At 30.8% G+C, this 20,590-nt stretch overlaps 2 protein-coding genes and 1 non-coding gene across 3 annotated transcripts; all 3 read right to left on the bottom strand.

Moving 5' to 3' along the window:
* Window positions 1-250: 250 nt before the first annotated feature.
* On the bottom strand, window positions 251-982 carry LOC108462095 (ethylene-responsive transcription factor 2-like). Its single transcript, XM_017762092.2, has one exon. The coding sequence runs from the start codon at window positions 980-982 to the stop codon at window positions 251-253; it is 732 nt and encodes a 243-aa protein (XP_017617581.1).
* An 8,137-nt stretch (window positions 983-9,119) lies between these two features.
* LOC108463564 (ethylene-responsive transcription factor 1-like) lies at window positions 9,120-9,881 on the bottom strand. The gene has a single exon (XM_017763490.2). The coding sequence runs from the start codon at window positions 9,764-9,766 to the stop codon at window positions 9,185-9,187; it is 582 nt and encodes a 193-aa protein (XP_017618979.1). The 5' UTR covers window positions 9,767-9,881; the 3' UTR covers window positions 9,120-9,184.
* Window positions 9,882-13,719: 3,838 nt separating this feature from the next.
* On the bottom strand, window positions 13,720-13,826 carry LOC128279679 (small nucleolar RNA R71). Its single transcript, XR_008269878.1, has one exon. It is a non-coding gene; the product is annotated as a small nucleolar RNA R71 (small nucleolar RNA).
* Between the last annotated feature and the right edge of the window lie 6,764 nt (window positions 13,827-20,590).

Genomic DNA, 20,590 nt, shown 5'->3' with positions numbered 1-20,590 from the left:
TTCCAAATTCTCAATACATTCATAGCATGTACCAAATTAATCCAATTCAATGCCATCAAGTAGTGGGACAACGAGCCACTCAAGGACTAAGTACATCACTTTAACGTCGCGACCAAGGAGCAAGTCCATCCATTTTACAAAATGAGAGAGTGTGTGTTTTGCTTTTTTTCTTTTTTTAACACGCTTTTTGGAATATGAAAGTAAAATCACTATTAAAATAGAATATATCAGAATATGTAAATTTTGATTATTAGTAGATAAGGGTTTGGCAAAATTCAGTTTGCATCATCAACTGATGCATGTCTACTTCAAACTCGGTTTCAAAACTCGAAAACTTAATCTCACTTCGCTTCCGTTTCGACTTCGGAGTTTCGTCATCCGACGTTAAAGTGAACAACGGAGATGATAGTAACTGAGCCGATGAACTAGTGGAGGACGGCTCAGGGGATTTTCGCTTGTTACTGCTCACTCTCGCCGGCTCTACCTGATTCGAGCCGATTAGGTGTGGAAAATTCAGCTTTGCTTTGGCGCCTCGAAATTTAAAGGCAGCTCGATCGTAAGCTAGGGCAGCACTCTCGGGGGTCTCGTAAGTACCAAGCCAGATCCTCGCACTGTTTCGTTTCGGATCCCTTATCTCCGCTGCATATGTCCCCCACGGCCTTCTCCTTACTCCCCTATAATGTACCTCCTTCGGCAGGGCGTGAGGTTTAGGGACAGCTGCACCAGTCTCCTTCCGAAAGCTCACTTCGAAGCTGGGAAACGAAGCATTATTAACACCGACTCTCTTCTCCGCTACATCAAACGACTGATCAAAGATTATCCATTGATCAACTTTAATCGCATCATCATGAACATGAAGCCCATTCTTGTCTACATTTTCCACAACCTGTCTGGGGTTTGTATCAAAATCATCTTCTAATAGATACCGACGTATCGATTCCAAGAGTCTGAGATCAAATTCTGAAACACTATCACAGTACATATTTGTGTATTCTTGATCTTGAGATTAAACACAGAAAGGTAATCAAACTTTGTAGCTAGAAAGGATTTGAACTCAATGGCTTCGTTGAGTTCCTGTTTGCTGTTTGATTATGTATATATACCTCGAAACTTTGTTATTAAACTATGGTTATTTGCTTTCTTTATTGTTTTCTTTTGACAATTCTAGAATGTTGCTCATAGTTTAGATCAGAAAATATTTTCATCACATTTTTTAAGCGCTGCAAATGTTCATTTAAATTATTTTTTTACTGTTTTTGCATTGTTTATTCATTGAAAGTAAATGGTGACAAAAGGTACGTACAATACTTTTCTCTCCCTCACAGAAAAAACAAAAAAAAAAAAGAAAAAGAAAAGAGTAGATTACTTCATATTTCATAATTGTAGAATCAATGGATGAACTCACATTAATTATTAGGTTAAGCAACGCATTTGGGTGAGTGTTTCCATTTTCATCGCTTAAATTTCTTTTAATTTCATTACTTGCTTTTATTTTCATCATTGAACTTTTGGGTTGCTTTCTTTTTACTCAACAAAAAAAGAAAAATTTTAAGTCTTGATGTAACTAAATAAAAAATAAAGTGGAAATGTGTTAGATGTTATAAATATTTTATTAAGTGAATGTTCATTAAGGTTAATATAAGTTTTGATAAATTTTAAATTCTAATAGTCATTAAAAGTAGAGTTTTATTTTATTTATATTTTCTATATCTATAAATATAGACTTTGAAGAAGCATTGTAGATTATTCCAATTGATTAATAAAATATGTTCTCTCTTTACTCTCACATTCTCTTTATTCTTTATTTTCTATTTTTATTTTATAACACATTATTAACACGATTCTCTTTTAATTGTTTTTCTCCATAAATCAAAAAATATCCTCAAATCATGTAGAGACTTATCCTCAACCGCTGGCCACTTGAGCAAGGATCCTTAACTACTAATTTTTACATTTTTTCCCTTTCACCATGCCTTACCTCTTTCAAGTAGCAACCAATGCAATAGCCGGTCACTCCAAATTTGCTGCTCAAGTTGTTGTCAATTGCCTTCTAGAGCTACTACTATTTCAGTCTTCAATTGAGGTCTGCATACTATGAGTAATCATTATGCAAAGAAATTTATATAATCCTTACGTGTGCTTGTGATAATAATCAGGGTGATAACAATGATGTTAAACAATCTCAGGTATATTTTACTATGATTTATTTATTATATCATATTTATTATAATTGGAGACTAATCATGACAACATGAATAGATAGATTTTGATTTGAAATCCACGCATGTTTGCGATGGTGATTATGAAATAAAAGAATCTATTGCCATGTTTATAAGTTCATCCTGGTAAATCTATTGTATTCCCCGAAGTGAACGCAAGCATAAAAGAAAATAAAAACAATATTATTCCAATATTTGGTAGTACAAAATTAGTTGAAAGCTCTAGAAGAGCTAATAAATTAATATCTTGTGATGGTCAATCCATTAGTTTTAAAAGATATTCATAATGGATCTTATATTGAGATTGTGAATGAGGAAAAGATTATATTTCATATGAATCAAAAGAGGATTGGGTTATTTATATTTTGAATCGAACTCGGGACCTCTTGCACCCTAAGCGAGAATCATACCACTAGACCAAATACCATGCATTTGAATATTTTAGCATATTTTCTTAAGTGAATATTGCATATAATCGTTTGGAAATTATATTTATTTTGCTGACTTGGTGGCATTACAGACTTCACATTGATTTAGACATTTCCAGTAGTAAATGTCACAATGGTACTTATATGTGGATACAAAGTAAAATAAATGACAGTAAAAGTATCAATTTGCCACAATTTATATTGACATTATTAGTACAATTGAAATGGATGTTAAAGTAAACCAAAAGTTTATTAATACAAATGCATTTGCTACTTGGCGTGACCAGCTAGACCATCCTGGATCATATATGATGTGAAAATTAATTGAGAATTAATATGGACATTCATTAAAGAATTAGAAGATTCTTTAATTTAAAGAATTCTCATTTGTTGCATGTTCTCAATGAAAATTGATTGTTAGAAACTCACTAGCTAAAGTTGAGATTTAATGTCTTACATTTCTAAAATGAATATAGGCTCTTCATCCACCATGCAGATGGTTTTGATATTATATGATTTTGGTAGATGCATATTCAAAATAATCACGTCTGTGTTGTCAACTTGCAACTTGTCGTTTGTAAGATTGTTTGTTTAAATAATTAGTTTCAAATCATACAATTAAGACAATTCATCTTGCTAATACTGATGAGTTTATATTTGAGTCTTTTATTGATTCAGTTTGAAATTTTTTTGTAAAAGCTTGTTATTTATGCGCATAATGGTTTAGAGAAATTATTGATTGAACACCTCTAATTAATGTCTAAATCATTACTTATGAGAACTAAACTTCCTATTTCAGTATGAGATTATGTTGATTTACGTGTTGTACATATCAAGTCAATAAGTTATAAATACTCCAAATTACAATTGATTTTTGGTCAAGAGCTAAATATTTCTCATCTTTGAATTTTTTGTATGTGCGTATATGTTTCAATTGCTCCACCACAACAAAGATGAGTGAATAGTCAAAGAAAGTTGGGAATATATATTAATTAAGAGTCTTCTTGTATGATTATATGTTTTAAATGTACCGGAGTTTCAATGATGACACGATTTGTGATTACTATTTTGATTCGATAGTTTTCCCGACATTCGGGGGAGAGAAATAATAACTTGTAATCAGTTAGGGGAGAGTAATTTGAATCAAAAGTTCAACAAGGATACATCATTACAAGTTCCAAATATGAAAATTCTCATAAAAGAAAATAATAAATCTAGATGGTCATATAGTGAAAGTGAATGCTTTCAGAAGAGACCCAAAACATAACTACTAAGTAAAACTCCAGAAAAAATTCAGGTACCTAAAACTGAAGATTAAAGTAGTGAAAATAAAGAAATCTCGATAAGTTATGTCAATTCGAGAAAATATGGAACCGAATAATAAAAGTGGTCAACAATGGTTTTGCATGCAATATTATTGTTCAAATGAAAGAAGAATTTTGAATAAATCTATTGAGAAATATAGATATGAAATAGTTTGCTTCAAAATACAGAGACACAACTCAAGTATAATTAAATTCATGGAGTTTTTGGATTAGTAGTCCAAATATCTAAAGGTATAAAGCCAGTGAGGGTACAATTGAAATAGTTTTACAAAAACAGAATAAAACATAAAGCTTTTGCTAAGTCCTGGCATTGATGATGAAAAGATATAATATTCTTTTGTGGTGGATATAATAACTTTTAGATATATTATTAAACTAATAGTACATAAAATATTTAACTTATGTCTAATGGTTGTTGTTAGAACCTTTTATGAATCACTATATAGTAAAGTTTATATTAAAATCCTTGAAAGATTTATAATGCCAGAAGCATATTGAAATTATCGGAAATTATTCATTTATATGAATTGAAATATTTAATAAATTTGACTCATCAATAATAGTTGAAAGAGGATTATAAAATTATCCAAAATACCTATTTGTATTTTTATAGAGGGATCATGATTAAAATTTATTATGATTATTGTTGAAACTCCTGAAGAGATAAAAATATATTTTCCCAAAATTTCTACTTACTCGTGACTTTCGAAAGAATGGTGATATAAATGCTTAGCAAATACGTTCAAATAGTCATTTGAAAAACTAGTATTCAAGATTGAATACATAGAATATGAGATATTATGTGGTGTTTCCATGGAGGGAAGTAAATATGCGCTGTAGTCTTTTTTCCTTAACTGTGGTTTTGTCCCATTGGGTTTTCCTGGTAATGTTTTTAATGAGACAGCATGTTATGCATATTATAAATATGTGTACTCTTTTTCCTTTACTAGGGATTTTTTTCCCACAAGGTTTTTATCTTAGTAACGTTTTAACAAGACACATTATCTACAAATGGACATCCAAGGGGAAGTGTTATGAATATTTTATTAAGTGGATGTCTATCAAGATCAAGATAAGTTTTGATGAACTTTAAATTCTAATAGTCATTAGAGGTAGAGTTCCATTTCATTTATACTTTCTATGTCTATAAATATAGACTGTGGAGAAGCATTGTAGATTATTCTAATTGATCAATAAAATACTCTCTTTGTTATTTATTCTCTGCTTTTATTTTATAATAGTAGAAGCTAAAATAATATTAAAATTTTGTCAAATTGTACTTGTTTATTCCATTATCGAAAGTTCTAATTTTTTAATATTCAAATTTTAAATTTCAAATATCAAAATAAGTTAAATGGATTGTTGAAAGGTTTTTATCTGTTGATAATGTCAACCTAATTACTATAATATTGAAATTTATTAATTTAATCTCATTCTAAAATTTAAAGTTTTATTTTATATTTCTTAATTATCCTTAATAAAATTAACTCAAGTAACTCATATTTAATAATTGTCTCTAAATTTAAATTTCTTTTGATTATATAATTTGAATCTTCCATGCTAAGCTAAAAGTAAATAAAAATTAGTGCAATTAATTAAATTAATTGGTTATTCATCAATTGGGTAAAGAAGTGATAAAAATAATGATGGGTTTTGTTTGGCATGGAAGATAAAATTAATTAATTTAATTAATTGCAATGATTTTTCTTTTAACTTAGCATGAAAGATTTAAGATCATATCATCAAAAGAAATTTGGGTTTCAGAGACAATTATTAAAATGATTTATTTGATTTGATTTTAATTTGGAACCAAAAAATAAAATTTTAAATTTTAGAAGGAGTTTTAATTAATTTGAATATTATAGTAATAAATCGATGATGCTATTAAGAGATAAAAAATTTCAACTATTTATTTAATTTATTTTGATGTTATGATATTTAAATTTCAATAATGAAAAAAAGAAATTTATAACTTTCGACAATGAGGTAAAAATATAATATGAAAAAATGATGCATGATTAAAACGAAAGTGTAAACATAATGTGATGTGTACAGTTAACCATTGTTAGAGATTTAACATTTAAATGACTAAAATAAAGTTGGGTGATGAAATTGTAAGGAGTTTTTTTTTTTAAGCAGAACGAAAGCACCTTAAAAATTAGTAATTAATTATTTTTAAAAAATTAAAATAAATATTAAAAATTAATTGCTAACATAGCATACACATGATATGACATTCACGTAATAATTCATATATATGTTATATTAACAAAGTTAACAGATGTTAACTTTTCAATCTATTTTAGACTAATTTAAAAATTAAAAGGACGAAAATTCTTTTATTATATAAAGTAAGAGGTTAAAATAAGTTATTAATGATTCTCGATGAAAACTTTTATATTTTTAAAAAAAAAGAATCCAGTTTGGTTAATTAAGGTTAATTTTACGAAAGCATATCGACAGCAAAATCTTCGTCATATGATTTAATATTAGTAAAATTTGTCAATATTCAGCTGCCAAAATAAGAAAAAAAATACAGGGTTTAATTAATGTAATTGATTGATTGGGTACTTATTTATTTATTTATTTAGATTTTGAAAATGTGGAGATGTTATTATATTGTATGGGTAGTTGGAATAACATGTGCTTCTTATTTATTGTTGGTGAATGTAATCAGTTCACATGAGTTTGTTAAAATTTGTCTATACTACCTGCCAAAATCTTTTTAGAACCTTCTATTTCCCTCTAAATTTACCAAAACTACCCTGAACAGTATCTACAACTACTACCAACATCAAATCTGGTTATTCCTTCGTCTTGCCTTTTTGATAAATAGTTAAGCAACGTAAGCACGTACCATGTTAAGCTTGATAAATAGTGAAGCAAAGTCAGCGCATGCCAACTTATTTAAGGTAGATTTTGGTGAGCGGTGAATCACAGTACGATACGTTTAGTTTATTTTTATCTCATATTATAATATTATTATAATATTTAATTTTATTATTATTACTATTTTTATACTAATTATAGGTAAATATACTATCTATTCAAATTCAATTTTAATTTATGTATGGACTTGGTTGTATTTACCTTTTAAATCTTCACAAATAATTATTATCACAGCTATCTGAATTATTCAAATAATAATAATAAAGTAAAATAAGCCCACATGCGTGTATCATAGTTTTCTTCTTTATTTTTCTTTATCATTAATGAACTAATTAAAATTGGAAGTATTCTTATTTGAAGAAATTATTAAATAAGGCTTTTCTCACCACCTATGATGAGGAACTTCAATACTTCTTTAAGTTGTGAGGCTCATTGAGGTTCAAACTGTTGATTTTTCTAATTTAGAGTGCTATCTGGATTGTATAAATAAATATACGAATATTCGATTAATATATGTGATAAAGTTTGAAAAGTTTATATTAAGGTTGAAGTAAATCAACTCATTCTTTAAAATATTTTGCTTTTGGTCAAAAAAAAAATTACCCTTGTTATTTTCAATCATTTTGGTTTAAATAATTTTCTTGATTAAAGTATTCATCTTCTAAAGATGCAACATTTTATTTGCCATATTTTAATTTTAGTATCAAAGTGGTTGTTTGGATCAACTGCATTTGTTTATAATGATTTTTGTACCTAGAAGAAGATACATGAAGGACAAAATTGTGCTTTCATTACATATATGAGAAAATATCCAAATTCACCTAAGACTGATACACAAAGAGCCTATGTATATTTAATGGATCAAGCTCAACATATTGAAGCATTATTTGATAGGTATACTACACAACAAATTGTAGCTAATTGTCTACATCTTAAAACTAGTATAGATGTTTGATGGTTAACGTTTCAAGGTTGTGCTTCTAGAGGAAATGATGAAAGCTTAGAATAGAAAAAATCATGGGTATTTTCCTGAATTAGTAAACCTATTAGCCCCTTTAGTGTCCACCAATGAATTAGAAATTAGAATATGAATGAATCAAGTTGGAACTTTACAACATCCTGGTGAGACATGATGGCGTTCTCATTTGAAGACAATGTATATACAATTAATGTAGTTCTTGAAAATTTAAAAGATACTATACCTAACTACTCTTTGCAAGGAGACGCTCATGGTGCATGTATTAGATTAAAATCTTTTGAATTTATTTTTATTTTGCATATGATAAAGAGAGTTATGGGAATCACTGATAATCTTTGTCAAACTTTGCAATATCATTCTCAAGATATATTAAATTTCATGAGTCTTGTTCATACAACAAAAGAATTAATTTAGAAAAATTGACAAAAAATGGAAGGGATGAATTATTGAACTGAGTAATATCTTTTTGTGAAGCTCATGAGGTTGATGTTCCAGATATGAATGCTCAGTACATGGTAAGTCATAGTCATAAAAAAAAAAAAAAAAAACAAGATGTTACTGTGTAGCATCATTATTGAATGAATATATGTTTTCTTGTAATATATACTTAATATATACTTAGTTGCAAGATTGTAGATTTGATGAACATGTTATTGAGCTCCTTACACTCACTACAACTTTAGATCCTAGAGAGTCTTTCGAATTATTTGATATTGAAAATTTTGTAGCCTTGTTAATAGATTTTATCTGAAAGAAATTTTTCAATAAGAAAAAGAAAACTTTCATATGAGTTGAAACATTATGAATTTGATGTGTGCATACATCTAGAATTTAGAACTATATATTCAATTGTTAATAAATTGTTTTGTTTTAAATGATTCTTCTGGGTTCAATTGCAACTACAACACATTTTTTCCAGTATGAATATTGTGAAAACTCAATTTCGTAACAAGTTAGAAGATGATTTTTGTTTATTGGCGCCTTTGGTGTCAACTTCTAGATTTGATTTATATGTTTTCTCAAAATGGTACCTGCAGCTTTCAATTCTACTCTTGAGGATGGTAACAGTGGGAAAACAATGGCGAGATTATGTTTAGATTGTGAATCTGTAAGCTAAGGCTTTGGCCTTCTTTTTCTTATATAAAAAAAAAAAAAGTACACGCTTGGTAAATTACTAAAAAAAGTTTGCTAAAAACATTAAATATGTACACATCAATTACATTAACAAATAATGGTTTGGCAAAATTCAGTTGGCATCAACTGATACATATCTACTTCAAACTCAGTTTTAATACTTGAATACTTCTCACTCCTCATCTGTTTCGACTTCGGAGTTCCGTCATCCTATGTAGATGACGGCGACTGAGCCGATGAACAAGAGGATGACGGTTCGGGGGATCTTCGCTTGTTACTTCTCACTCTCACCGGCTCCACCTGATTCGAGCCAATGAGGTGGGGAAAATTCAACTTCGCTTTCGCGCCACGCATATTAAAAGCCGCTCTGTCGTAAGCTAGCGCAGCACCCTCGGGAGTCTCGTAAGTACCGAGCCAGATCCTCGCTCCGTTTCGTTTCGGATCCCTTATCTCCGCCGCGTATGTCCCCCACGGCCTTCTCCTCACTCCCCTGTAATTTACCTCCTTCGGCGGCGCGTGAGATTTAGGGACAGCCGCAGTAGTCTCCACTTGAAAATTTACTTCGAAGCTGGGAAATGAAGCATTATTAACGGCGACCGTCTCCTCCGCTGCATCAAACAACTGATCAAAGTTTATCCATTGATCAACATTAATTGCATCGTCATGAAGCTCAGTTTTCGGTAGATTTTCCACAACCTGTCCTGGAATTGTATCACAATCATCTTCCAAAAGATACTGACGAATCGAGTCCAAGAGGCTGAGATCAAAATCTGAAGCACTATCACAGTACATATTTGTGTGTTGCTAGAAACGGCTTTGACGCTTTGAGACTGCCAGGTATGGATTTGATTTCAATGGCTTCGTTGCGTTTCCGTTTGCTGTTTGATTTTATATATATACCTTGAAACTTAGGTATTAAACTATGGTTATTTACTTTCTTCAGACAATTCCGGGAACTTGCTGATGGTTGAGATCTACATTTTCATCACGTTTTCGAAGTGCCGCAACTGTTCATTTATTTAGTTTACTTTATCCTTTTAATTGTTTATTTATTGAACGTTAATGGCGACAAAATCTCCATTTAAGAATCAATGAATAAACTTAAATTAATTTAATCATATTAATTCTCATCCAGTTTTTTAATAATTTGTTACTTTTAATTGTCTCAAATATATATATATATATATATATATAATATTGGGTAGCAAATCAAAATTGTCCATATTCCATCCTTGACACTGCTTATTGTTTGGGGAATAGCAATTTTAATTTTATAGAAAAAATTTCAAATTTTGTATTACACAGTAGATTACTAATGTGACATTTTTTTTATTTTGACTAAAATCATGAATTTCTCTATAATTAATTTTATTTGCAATATAAAAATTACTAATCTTCATTAGTATCCAACAACCACCATAAAAACCATCAATCTTCATCAATGCCCATCTTCTACTCCCCTATCTCTATTGTTCCTTATTCCATCACCCTCGCTCCATAAGAACCACATCACACGACTGCTTCTCCAACATATATGATGCAGTTATCAAATCTGAGAAAACGACACCATAACAACATGGGTGATACCATGGTTTCTTCATGTCCTGACTTTGGTTCACCCCTTTTATTTTCTCAAGTGGAACCATTGTAATTGACTGTCCTGTAATGGAATTTCCTCATCTTTTGGCTTTTGGAACGATCATTTGGTGATGTCAAACATTTACTTTAGCATTAACCATCGTTTTAACTTTACTCGACTCATGCAGCATTTACTGGTAAAAATACTAGGACACTTGTCCTCACCTACTTTCATTTTCTATGCTAAAGTTTATATAATATAAGATGTAAAAGCGACATCAAAGCTTTAACAATGTAGATAAAAAAAGAGCAAACTGAAGGACCAAATTATACCATTTACTTCAAACATCAAAGCTTTAACATTGCAGCAAACAGTAAACAATAGGTTTAAACATAAGCCTAGCAAAAGAAACCCAATGCCATTGTCAAAGCTTGAAAAAGCTTCCTGTTCAATATTCCTGTGCACCTGATTATTTATAATTAATACTAAGTTACTAACTTTCATCTAGGTTTCACAATGCCTAAGTTGTCCCACTTGGATGTCAGGAAAAAAAAAGGAACTACTAAACGGAATCAATCAGTAAATAGCTGTTGAAAATAACTCATTTAACCTTAAGCAATCAGTTTTTTCACTGTCCCAAAAGTGAGTAGCCATAGAGATTGACGGTGATGAAATTTGGTAGTTTTTATAGTGGATATTAGGCGGTGATGAAAATGAGTGATTCTTATGTTGTAAATAAGTAAAAAGAATTGTTTTGAACTAATTATAAATAGGTAATCAAAAGTAAAAAGAAAATATAATGTCCGCAATCCGTTAGTAGTTTAATGAAATTTTTAATAATAATGACCAATTCGAGTAATTATCTTAAATAGAATGATTAAATTGAAAAAATTTAAAATAATCAAAATAAGAATAATGAAATTTCAGTGTTATCTACGATATAGTCTATCCATTTATAATTTAGTTGAAAAGTTTCCAACATACATGCAATTATAGCTAAACATTGCTCGGTAAGGAAGAAATGTATTTACTAAGTAGACTTTTTTTTCCGCAATCAAAGCCAACTTTAGAGTAAAGGTTTATGAGATTGAATAGAAAATAGTGTTTTTAGATATAGTTGGAGTTTTTTTTAAATTAAATTTTTGATATTTTTAATAATAAATCTTTAATTGAATTACTATATGTGTTTGATAAGCTGTAAAAGTAACATATTTTAATCCTATTTTTAATGCGTTTTTGGAAGAATAATTATATAAATTAGTGAATTTGATACTCCTAATACTTTAAATTCATGTTTTTATACTTAGGAGAGCATTTGGGAGCGAAAGGAGCGAAAAAAAGAGCCAAAATCGGACTAGAACTGTTTCTAAGATCCACACGGCCAGGGCATTTCCACATGGGCTGACCACACGCCCGTGTGGGCCACATAGGCTGGCCATACACCCATGTACCAGCCTGTGTTGGTATCGCACCCTGCTTCCCAAATACACAGAAAAACTCAATTTTTAGGCTTTCTAAGCGTTCTAAAGTCTATAAATTCCAATTAGAAGAAGACCTAAGAGGGCACTCAGAGAAGATTGAAGAGAACACTCAAAGAACGCCATTGGAATCAACTCGGAAGAGGATCTCCTTCAAGATCGAAGATCTCCATTTAATTTCCTTCGAAGTTTTATTGAGTTTCTTTATGTCTTGTTGTTATCCTAACTTTAAAATGTTTCTATGCTGGATTATGAACTAAATTCCCTAGATACTTAAGGAAGATGAAACCTATGATGAAACTTATTATTTGATTTCTGATTTACGCGATAATACTTGATTCTTGTTCTTAATTATGAATGCTTATTTCATGTTTTAATATTTTCAGGATATTAATTCATGTTTGATGTGCTAATTTCAGTGGAGAAAAAGTCCTTATTTAAGAGTACATCTAGCATAATTGAGTGGAATTACATGCAATCCTAGAAATAAGACAACATAAATTTATCGAATTAGAGTCAAATCTAATAGGGGAATTCATAGATCGAGTTAATGCGACGATAGGTGTTCTAATTAGAAAGAGATTTCAATTAATCAACCTAGAGTTAGTTGTTCTTACTCTCGAAAGAGATATTAACATAATTTAAGGATTTTTACGGATCAAGACACAAGTGAATAAATCGTTTAATTTAGATTCAGAACAATAGGTGAAGTCTAGGTGGATTCTTTCCTGGGTATTGTCTTTCTCATTGGTTATCTTCGATTATTTTTCCCATTTCATTCTCTGTTGCATTCGTAGTTAAATTAGATTAGTAAATTTAGATTAAAACAATCACTTCAATTTATCGGTTAAATAATAGGAAAACGGTAATTACTAGTACTTTTAGTCCTCGTGGATACGATATTCCCTACTCACCATAGCTATACTATTGTTTGATAGATGCGCTTGCCTTTGTCATAATTATAGTTAGTTTAGTGACCACCAAGTTTTTGGCACTGTTACCGAGGACTAAAATATTAGGAACACTCGATTTTTATTAATTTAGCCATTTATTTTTGTTTTTAGTTTAATTTTTATTTTCTAATTTTTCTTTTATTTGCTTTTGGCAGGTTTCTTTAGTTTATGACTAGAAGAAACCCATCGAGACCATTACTGTTTGATAGCAAAATTGTGAGTATAGCTCACAGAAATCGTAGAGAAGTAAGAAAAATTCGACAGAGTATGGTAGATGAGTAAGAGGATGTTATTATTACTGAGGAGATGGGTGATAATCAGAATAATCAGCTACCACATGCAGTTGTTGAAAATCCAAGTCCTGTTCCTCGTACTATGTACAATTATGCCAAGCCCACCCTAACTGGGGCTGAATCGAGTATTGTAAGTCTCACTATTGTTGCGAATAATTTCGAACTGAAGCTGAACACTATTCAGATGGTACAACAATTTGTTCAGTTCGATGGTTTGCAAGACGAAGATCCAAATACTCGTTTGGCTAATTTTCTGAAAGTCTGTGATACTTTTAAGATAAATGGCATTTTTGACGACGTCATTCGCCTACGGTTGTTTCCCTTCTTATTGAGGAACAAAGCTAAACATTGGTTAAATTCTTTACCACGAGGTTCCATCACTACATGGGATCAAATGAACGAGAAATTCCTACTGAAGTACTTCTCACCGGCTAAGATAGCCATGTTGAGGAATGATATCCCTTCCTTCGTTAAGATAGACTTAGAAACCTTATATGATGCATGGGAGAGGTATAGGAATTTATTGAGAAGGTGCCCACACCATGGGTTACCTTTATGGCTTCAGGTTCAAACCTTCTACAACGGTTTGAATCCCTTAACTAGACAGTTGATCGACGCAGTAGCCTATGGTATATTGAATAAAAAAACACCCGAAACGGCTTATGAGTTTATAGAAGAGATATTACTGAATAATTACAGTGGCAAGTCATGAAGACGAAGCTGAATAGAGCAACCAGTGTTTTCAATCTAGATGCGGTCACCATGTTATCGAATTAGGTAGAATAATTAAATAAGAAAATTAATAATTTTTATGTTTCTATGCAGGTACATCTGGTGATGCAATGCGATAAAAATAGAGGTGGAATGAACAATCTAGAATGCTTACCCTTCGCTCCTAGCACAAAGAACGAACAAATCAATATGGGTAATAATTCTAGGCCTCAAAGTAATCCTTATAGTTATTACTATAATGTAGGTTGGAAGAACCATCCCAATTTCTCTTGGGGTAATCAAGGAAATCAAAGAGCACAACCCCTTCCAGGCTTCCAACAACCACCTTACCAGTAAGAGAAAAAATCAAATCTCTAAGAGATGTTGACAAAGTTTATCTCAGTGTCAGAAACCCATTTTCAAAACACTGAAACAGTGCTTAAAAATCAACAAGCATCGATTCAAGGGCTCCAGAACCAAATAGGATAGCTTGCTAAGCTAATTTTAGAAAGACCACAAGATAGCTTGCCTAGCAATACCGAAACTAACCCAATAGAGTAGCTTCATGCAATTATTGTTCAAGATGAAGAAGGGTTAGTTGAATCTAAATTAGAACCAAGGCAATAAAGTGTAGTAAGTAATGGTAAGTTTGATGTAAGCCAGAATGAGCAAAAACTGGTTGGTAAAGAATATAAACCTCGAGTGTCATATCCTAACGCGACGAAGAGAGACCACACGAACGAACAATTTGGTAAATTTCTTGAACTTCTAAAAAAATTACATATTAACTTACCGTTTATTGAAGCTCTTTTACAGATGCCCAATTCCGTTAAATTGTTAAAAGAGCTTTGGCGAACAAGAGGAAGTTAGATGATTCGTCTCATGCGGAACTAAATGCAATTTGTTGGGCTATATTGCAAAATAAACTACCCAACAAATTGCAAGATCCAGTGAGTTTTACTCTTCCTCATTTAATTGGTAGTTTGAATATTAATAATGCTTTTGCTAATTTAGGGGCTAGTATTAATGTCATGCCCTATAAAATGTTTAAACAATTAGGTCTTGGGAAACCTAAACGAAACCCAAACAAACTAAGATGAGTATTCAATTAGCAGATAGATCAATTAGATTTCCTAGGGGTATTATTGAAGATGTTCTTGTAAAAACTGATAAATTCATATTCACAATTAATTTTGTTGTTTTAGACATGGATGAGGATAGTGATGTACCTCTGACTCTAGGTCGACCCTTTTTAGCAACTGCTAGAACTATAATTGATGCTGGTATGGGTGAGTTAGTACTTCGTATAGGTGAATAAATGATTACTCTCCAAGCTCGTGATTCTATTAAGACATCTAGTGATCAAGATGATTTTACAAGTTTTGTTAATATAATTAACCCTGTGTCTCAACCTTCTTTGTAGGAAATCCCTCGAAAAAATGTAATGAAGCCACGTGTCAGTCCATACGATAGAAATAGAATGACTCATAAAGAACGAATGTTACAGATTGATGAACTAGATGAATGACGAACATATGTCAGGAAGAAACCTAGAATACACAATAAAGAGCCAAAATGATGCCCTGACAAGTATGTGGATGGAACAAACCAATTTAAAGTTGGAAACAAGGTACTGCTAGATAAAATGGATTCTTGAATTGCCACTTCCAAGCTTAATGCAAACAGATCAAGTCTCTTTACGGTATTGAATGTCTTCCATACGGTACAGTCGAAGTAACTTATTCTGAATTTGGCACATTTAAGGTAAATAGTACTCGACTCAAACTTAAAAGAGAAATTTCAACTCTGCGAACCACTGTGACCGTGCGAATGCGAGGTAAGTCGAGTTTAGACTTCAAGTAAGCGCTTTTCGAGAGGCAACCCGAGCCTTAACACTGTTAATTCTTTTAATTTTATTTCATGCTATTTTTAAAACTAATTAATTTTCAAAATTTAAAAAAAAATTAAAAATATTTTAGACACACGAGCGTGTCTCAGGCCGTATGCACTATAAGGGGTTCGACAGTGAGTTACACGGCCTGGGCACACAGGCGTGTCCTTGGCTGTGTAGATACTGAGACTTAAATTTTCAAAAAGTCAACGATTACACTACCTAAAATGACACACATGGTCTGGACACACGGGTGTGTCCTAGGCCGTGTGAAATCTGGAGCTAATTTTTTCAAAGTCAAAGAGTTACACGAACAGGAGACAAGACCAAGCCACACGAGCATGTGGGATCTCACATGGACGTGGGAGAAGCGAAGGAAAACACACATGGCTTGGCACATGGCCGTGTGTGTCACACGGACGTGTCCATTGCTGTGTGAAAACTGGGTTAAATTTTAATTGTCCACGGGCTGAAAATACTCCATACGACTGTGTCACACAGCCATGTGGCCCAAACCCTAGAATTCCTTTCTCAATTTGTCTTTTTCTTCTTCCCTAACCAAGCCATCCCTTTTATTTTATTTTATTTTATTTTATTATTTGTTATATTATTTATTTTACTAATTTATTTTATTTTATTTTATTTATTATTCTTATACTTAGATTTTAAATTTATTTTAATTTTTCTACTATTTCTATTATTTTTAGTATTTTTTACTATTACTATTACAATTACCTTTAAGTTTATTGGTATCATTGAGTTTATTATTATTATTATTATTTTTCTTTTTCTTTTTATTTATCTTTCTTTTAAATTTTTTAGTTGCTTTATTTTTTTCTTAAACTTATTTTAATTATTATCTTTTAAAAATATTTTTATGGTTGTTTCTAATCGAGTTATAACCCTTAATCTTCTCTATTATTTGTGTTTATTTTCTTATTAGTTTGCTTGGAATCATGCATTACATTTAGATTTGACTACAATTCCGTTTTTCACTATTTTGGGGATTTCATCCAATATTCAGGGCAGTTTCAGTTTTCTCCCTCTCTTATGATGTACTTTTTATACTGTGATTATATTTGTTTGTACATTGAGGATAATGCACATATTAAGTGTGGGGAGTTTATTTATATAATTATTAGAAAATACCCGAATTATGTCTTGTATTTAAGTAATTTTTTCATACTTCCATTAGAATGAATTTTTATCGATTTGGAATTTTTGTTGATGTGTTTTAGATTAATTTACTGATAATTGTGTCTTGGTTGATTTAAACTTTAAGACATGAGAGAATCAAGCATGATAGACTATGTTTCAGAAATTAAAATTTTTAGTATGTTTCAGAAATTAAAATTTTTAGGTTGTTTCCCTGAATTGAGGTATTATCTTGAATTTTTAAATTTAGAAGTTTGACATCAAAAACCATACTTTTTGTGAGATTTTGAGCCTTTAGAGCAAACATTTTTCTTGCTCATTTTATTATTAGTTATAAGTGTGTCAATTTGATTTGTTATTCTAGAACTTACGTCGATTATCCATGTCGAGCCCATACCTTTTGATTTGATATACTGAGATGATAAAGGCACTTAGATTTTCACCCAATTATCCCATAAAAAGCCTACCATTTTAATGAACCCTTAGTGAACCCCGTTGAGCCAACACACCGTTTCTTGATTTAGCCATTAATGTTAACCCATAACTCATTTTTTTGTTGAAACTTTTTTCCTTTTTGTTGACTCCCTTTTTTGTCAAGATTTGATTTGGTTAGTTGCCTAATTATGCTCTTTTGTTTGACTTATTTCTTATTGTTCAAAAAAAAAAAGAGAAAGAAAAAGAAAACAATCAAAAAAATATAACAAAAAATATTGATTATTATTTAGTTCTATCTTGATTGAGCTTGAACAGTTAAATTCATATTTTTAGAAGCTCGTTTTTATTCTTGAATAGTTTTCGAATGATGTAATTGTTTTTAATTCAGAACTTGTTGATTTTTTCTATTTTGGTAATTTATCAATTCAATCTCGATTATAACCAACTTTTCTGGCCTTTCTCCACACCTTAACCTAAGCTCCATTACAACCTCTCAAAGACCTTTTGATTTGTGTATTATCTCATTTTATAGTGGTGGAGATTTGGTTTTCATGCAAGCCTATGGTAATGACTTTTCATGTTTGACTATTGAGTGCTTATTCTTGAACCTTAAACATTTTGAGTGATTTGAGTGAATCTTTAGTGAGGATATCAATTCTTGTCGATTTTGAGTTAAAGGTAACTACTTAAATAAGGGGAGACACCTATGTTTTCGTATTTAAAAATGTTAGCTTGGATTGTTTGAGACTTTAGTGATCTTTTGGTTGAATTGTCAATGCATGACTATTTTTGAATTATTTTGAGACATTATTGATGGGAATTACCAGTTGAGAAATATTATTTTTAATATGAGTTGACGATTTTGCTTGAGGACAAGCAAACGCTTAAGTGTGGAGATATTTGATAAGCTATAAAAGTAACATATTTTAATCTCATTCTTAATGCATTTTTGGATGATTAATTATGTAAATTAGTGAATTTGATGCTCCTAATCCTTTAAATTCATGTTTCTATACTTAAGAGAGCATTTGGGAGCGAAAGGAGCAAAAAAAAGAGCCAAAATCAGACAAATAGAGCTATTTTCAAGATCCACACGGCCTGACCACACGCCCTTGTGAGCCACACGGGCTGGCCACACTCACAAGTGCTAGCTCGTGTCGATATCACACCATGCTTCCCAAATACACAGAAAAACCCAATTTTTAGGCTTTCTAAGCATTCTAGAGCCTATAAATACCAATTAGAAGAAGACCTAAAAGGACGATCAGAGAAGATCAAAGAAAGCACTTGAAGAACGCCATCAGAATTAACTCGAAAGTTGATCTCCCTCAAGATCGAAGATCTCCATTTAATTTCTTTCAAAGTTTTCTTGAGTTTCTTTATGTTTTGTGGTTATTCTGACTTTGAGATGCTTTCATTCAGGATTATGAACTAAATTCCCTAGATACCTAGGGAAGATGAAACCTATGATGAATCTTATTATTTGATTTCTGATTTACACGATAAATACTTGATTCTTGTTCTCAATTATGTATGCTTATTTATTGTTTTAATATTTTTGAGATATTAATTCAAGTTTAATGTGCTTATTTCAGTGGAGCAAAAGTCCCTGTTTAATAGTAGATCTAGCATAATTGAGTGGAGTTGCATGCAATCCTAGAAATAGGGTGACATAAATCTACCGAATTAGAGTCAAATATAATAGGGGAATCCATAGATCGAGTTAATGTGACAATAGGGGTTTTAATTAGAAAGAGATTTCAATTAATCAACCTAGAGTCAGTTGTTCTTACTCTCGAAAGAGATATTAACATAATTTAGGGATTTCTACGGTTCAAGACACAAGTGAGAATAAATCGTTTAATTCAGATTCATAATAATAGGTGAAGTCTAGGTGTATTCTTTCCTGGGTATTGTCTATCTCATTGGTTATCTTCGATTATTTTCCTATTTCACTTTCTGTTGCGTTCTTAGTTAGATTAGTTTAGTATTTTAGATTAAAAACAATCACTACAATTTGTCGACTAAATAATAGAAAAACGGTAATTACTAGTACTTTTAGTCCTCGTAGATACGATATTCCCTACTCACCATAAATATACTATTTTTCGATAGGTGCGCTTGCCTTAGTCGTATTTATAGTTAGTTTAGTGACCATCAGTGCTTTGTATAAGGTTGTTTAAGTTGTTTCCTTACGTTTTACTAGTTAATCTTCTTTTCTATCTACGAACCTTGAATTACTTTTAGTGTAAGCTCAAACAAAATGAACAATGTGCATAGAATGAAAACTTTTATCAACTTTTTATAGGAAAATTCTATCTATAAAAGAAGAAATTATAAGCTTTTCCAAAAAATAAAATTTATTCTAAAATAAATTGACACTATTTTTTAGGCAAAATAATAATACTCAAAAAACTTAAGTAAGTTAGCTTATTGTTCATATCTATATAGAAACAGACAAGAGTTTTGCATGAATGAGAGTTAATTAAATAATAAAATTTTAATAGGAAATTTTAATAATATTATTTAAAGGGAACTAGGGCTTGTAGCCCCTTATCTGCTTATAGGCCTTTCTTACATATTGGGTATAATAATATGTGTTATCCGAATTTTATCCAATACTTACAATTTATCCAACCCAATAGTTATTTTCTATTTTCCTAAATATTATTTATTAAATTAAATTAAAATTTTCAATTAAATTATTTTCTCAACCCAATTCTAATTACATCAAAGTCATAACAATTTTACTTTATTAAAATCTATAATGAAATAACTTTAATTTCTTCATTCAATAAATCTAAAATGACTTAATTTAATTCTTAAATCAAATTTCAATTATTTAATTACAATAAATTAAATAATAACTCAAAGTAATTAAATTAGTTTCTAAGTCATCTTTTGTACTTGATGGGCGCCGAAACCACCAAAAATAATTCCTACAAAAAAAATTCTAAATAGTAGTAAAGAGTGGTAGTAGGGTTGAGTCCATAGGGATTGGATGTCATAATCAACTTCTGTGTTTACTTATGAAGAAAATATTCATCGCGTCAAGCGTCGTGTCAAGAGTCGTGCCCATGACTCCAAACATACCTGCGAAAAATAAAGAATTAAATCGGAG

This window comes from Gossypium arboreum, chromosome 8, assembly GCF_025698485.1.
Source record: "Gossypium arboreum isolate Shixiya-1 chromosome 8, ASM2569848v2, whole genome shotgun sequence".
Classification (NCBI taxonomy): Eukaryota; Viridiplantae; Streptophyta; class Magnoliopsida; order Malvales; family Malvaceae; genus Gossypium; species Gossypium arboreum.
The sequence above is the reverse complement of the archived record's forward strand: the minus strand, read 5'-3'. Positions and strand labels throughout refer to the sequence as shown.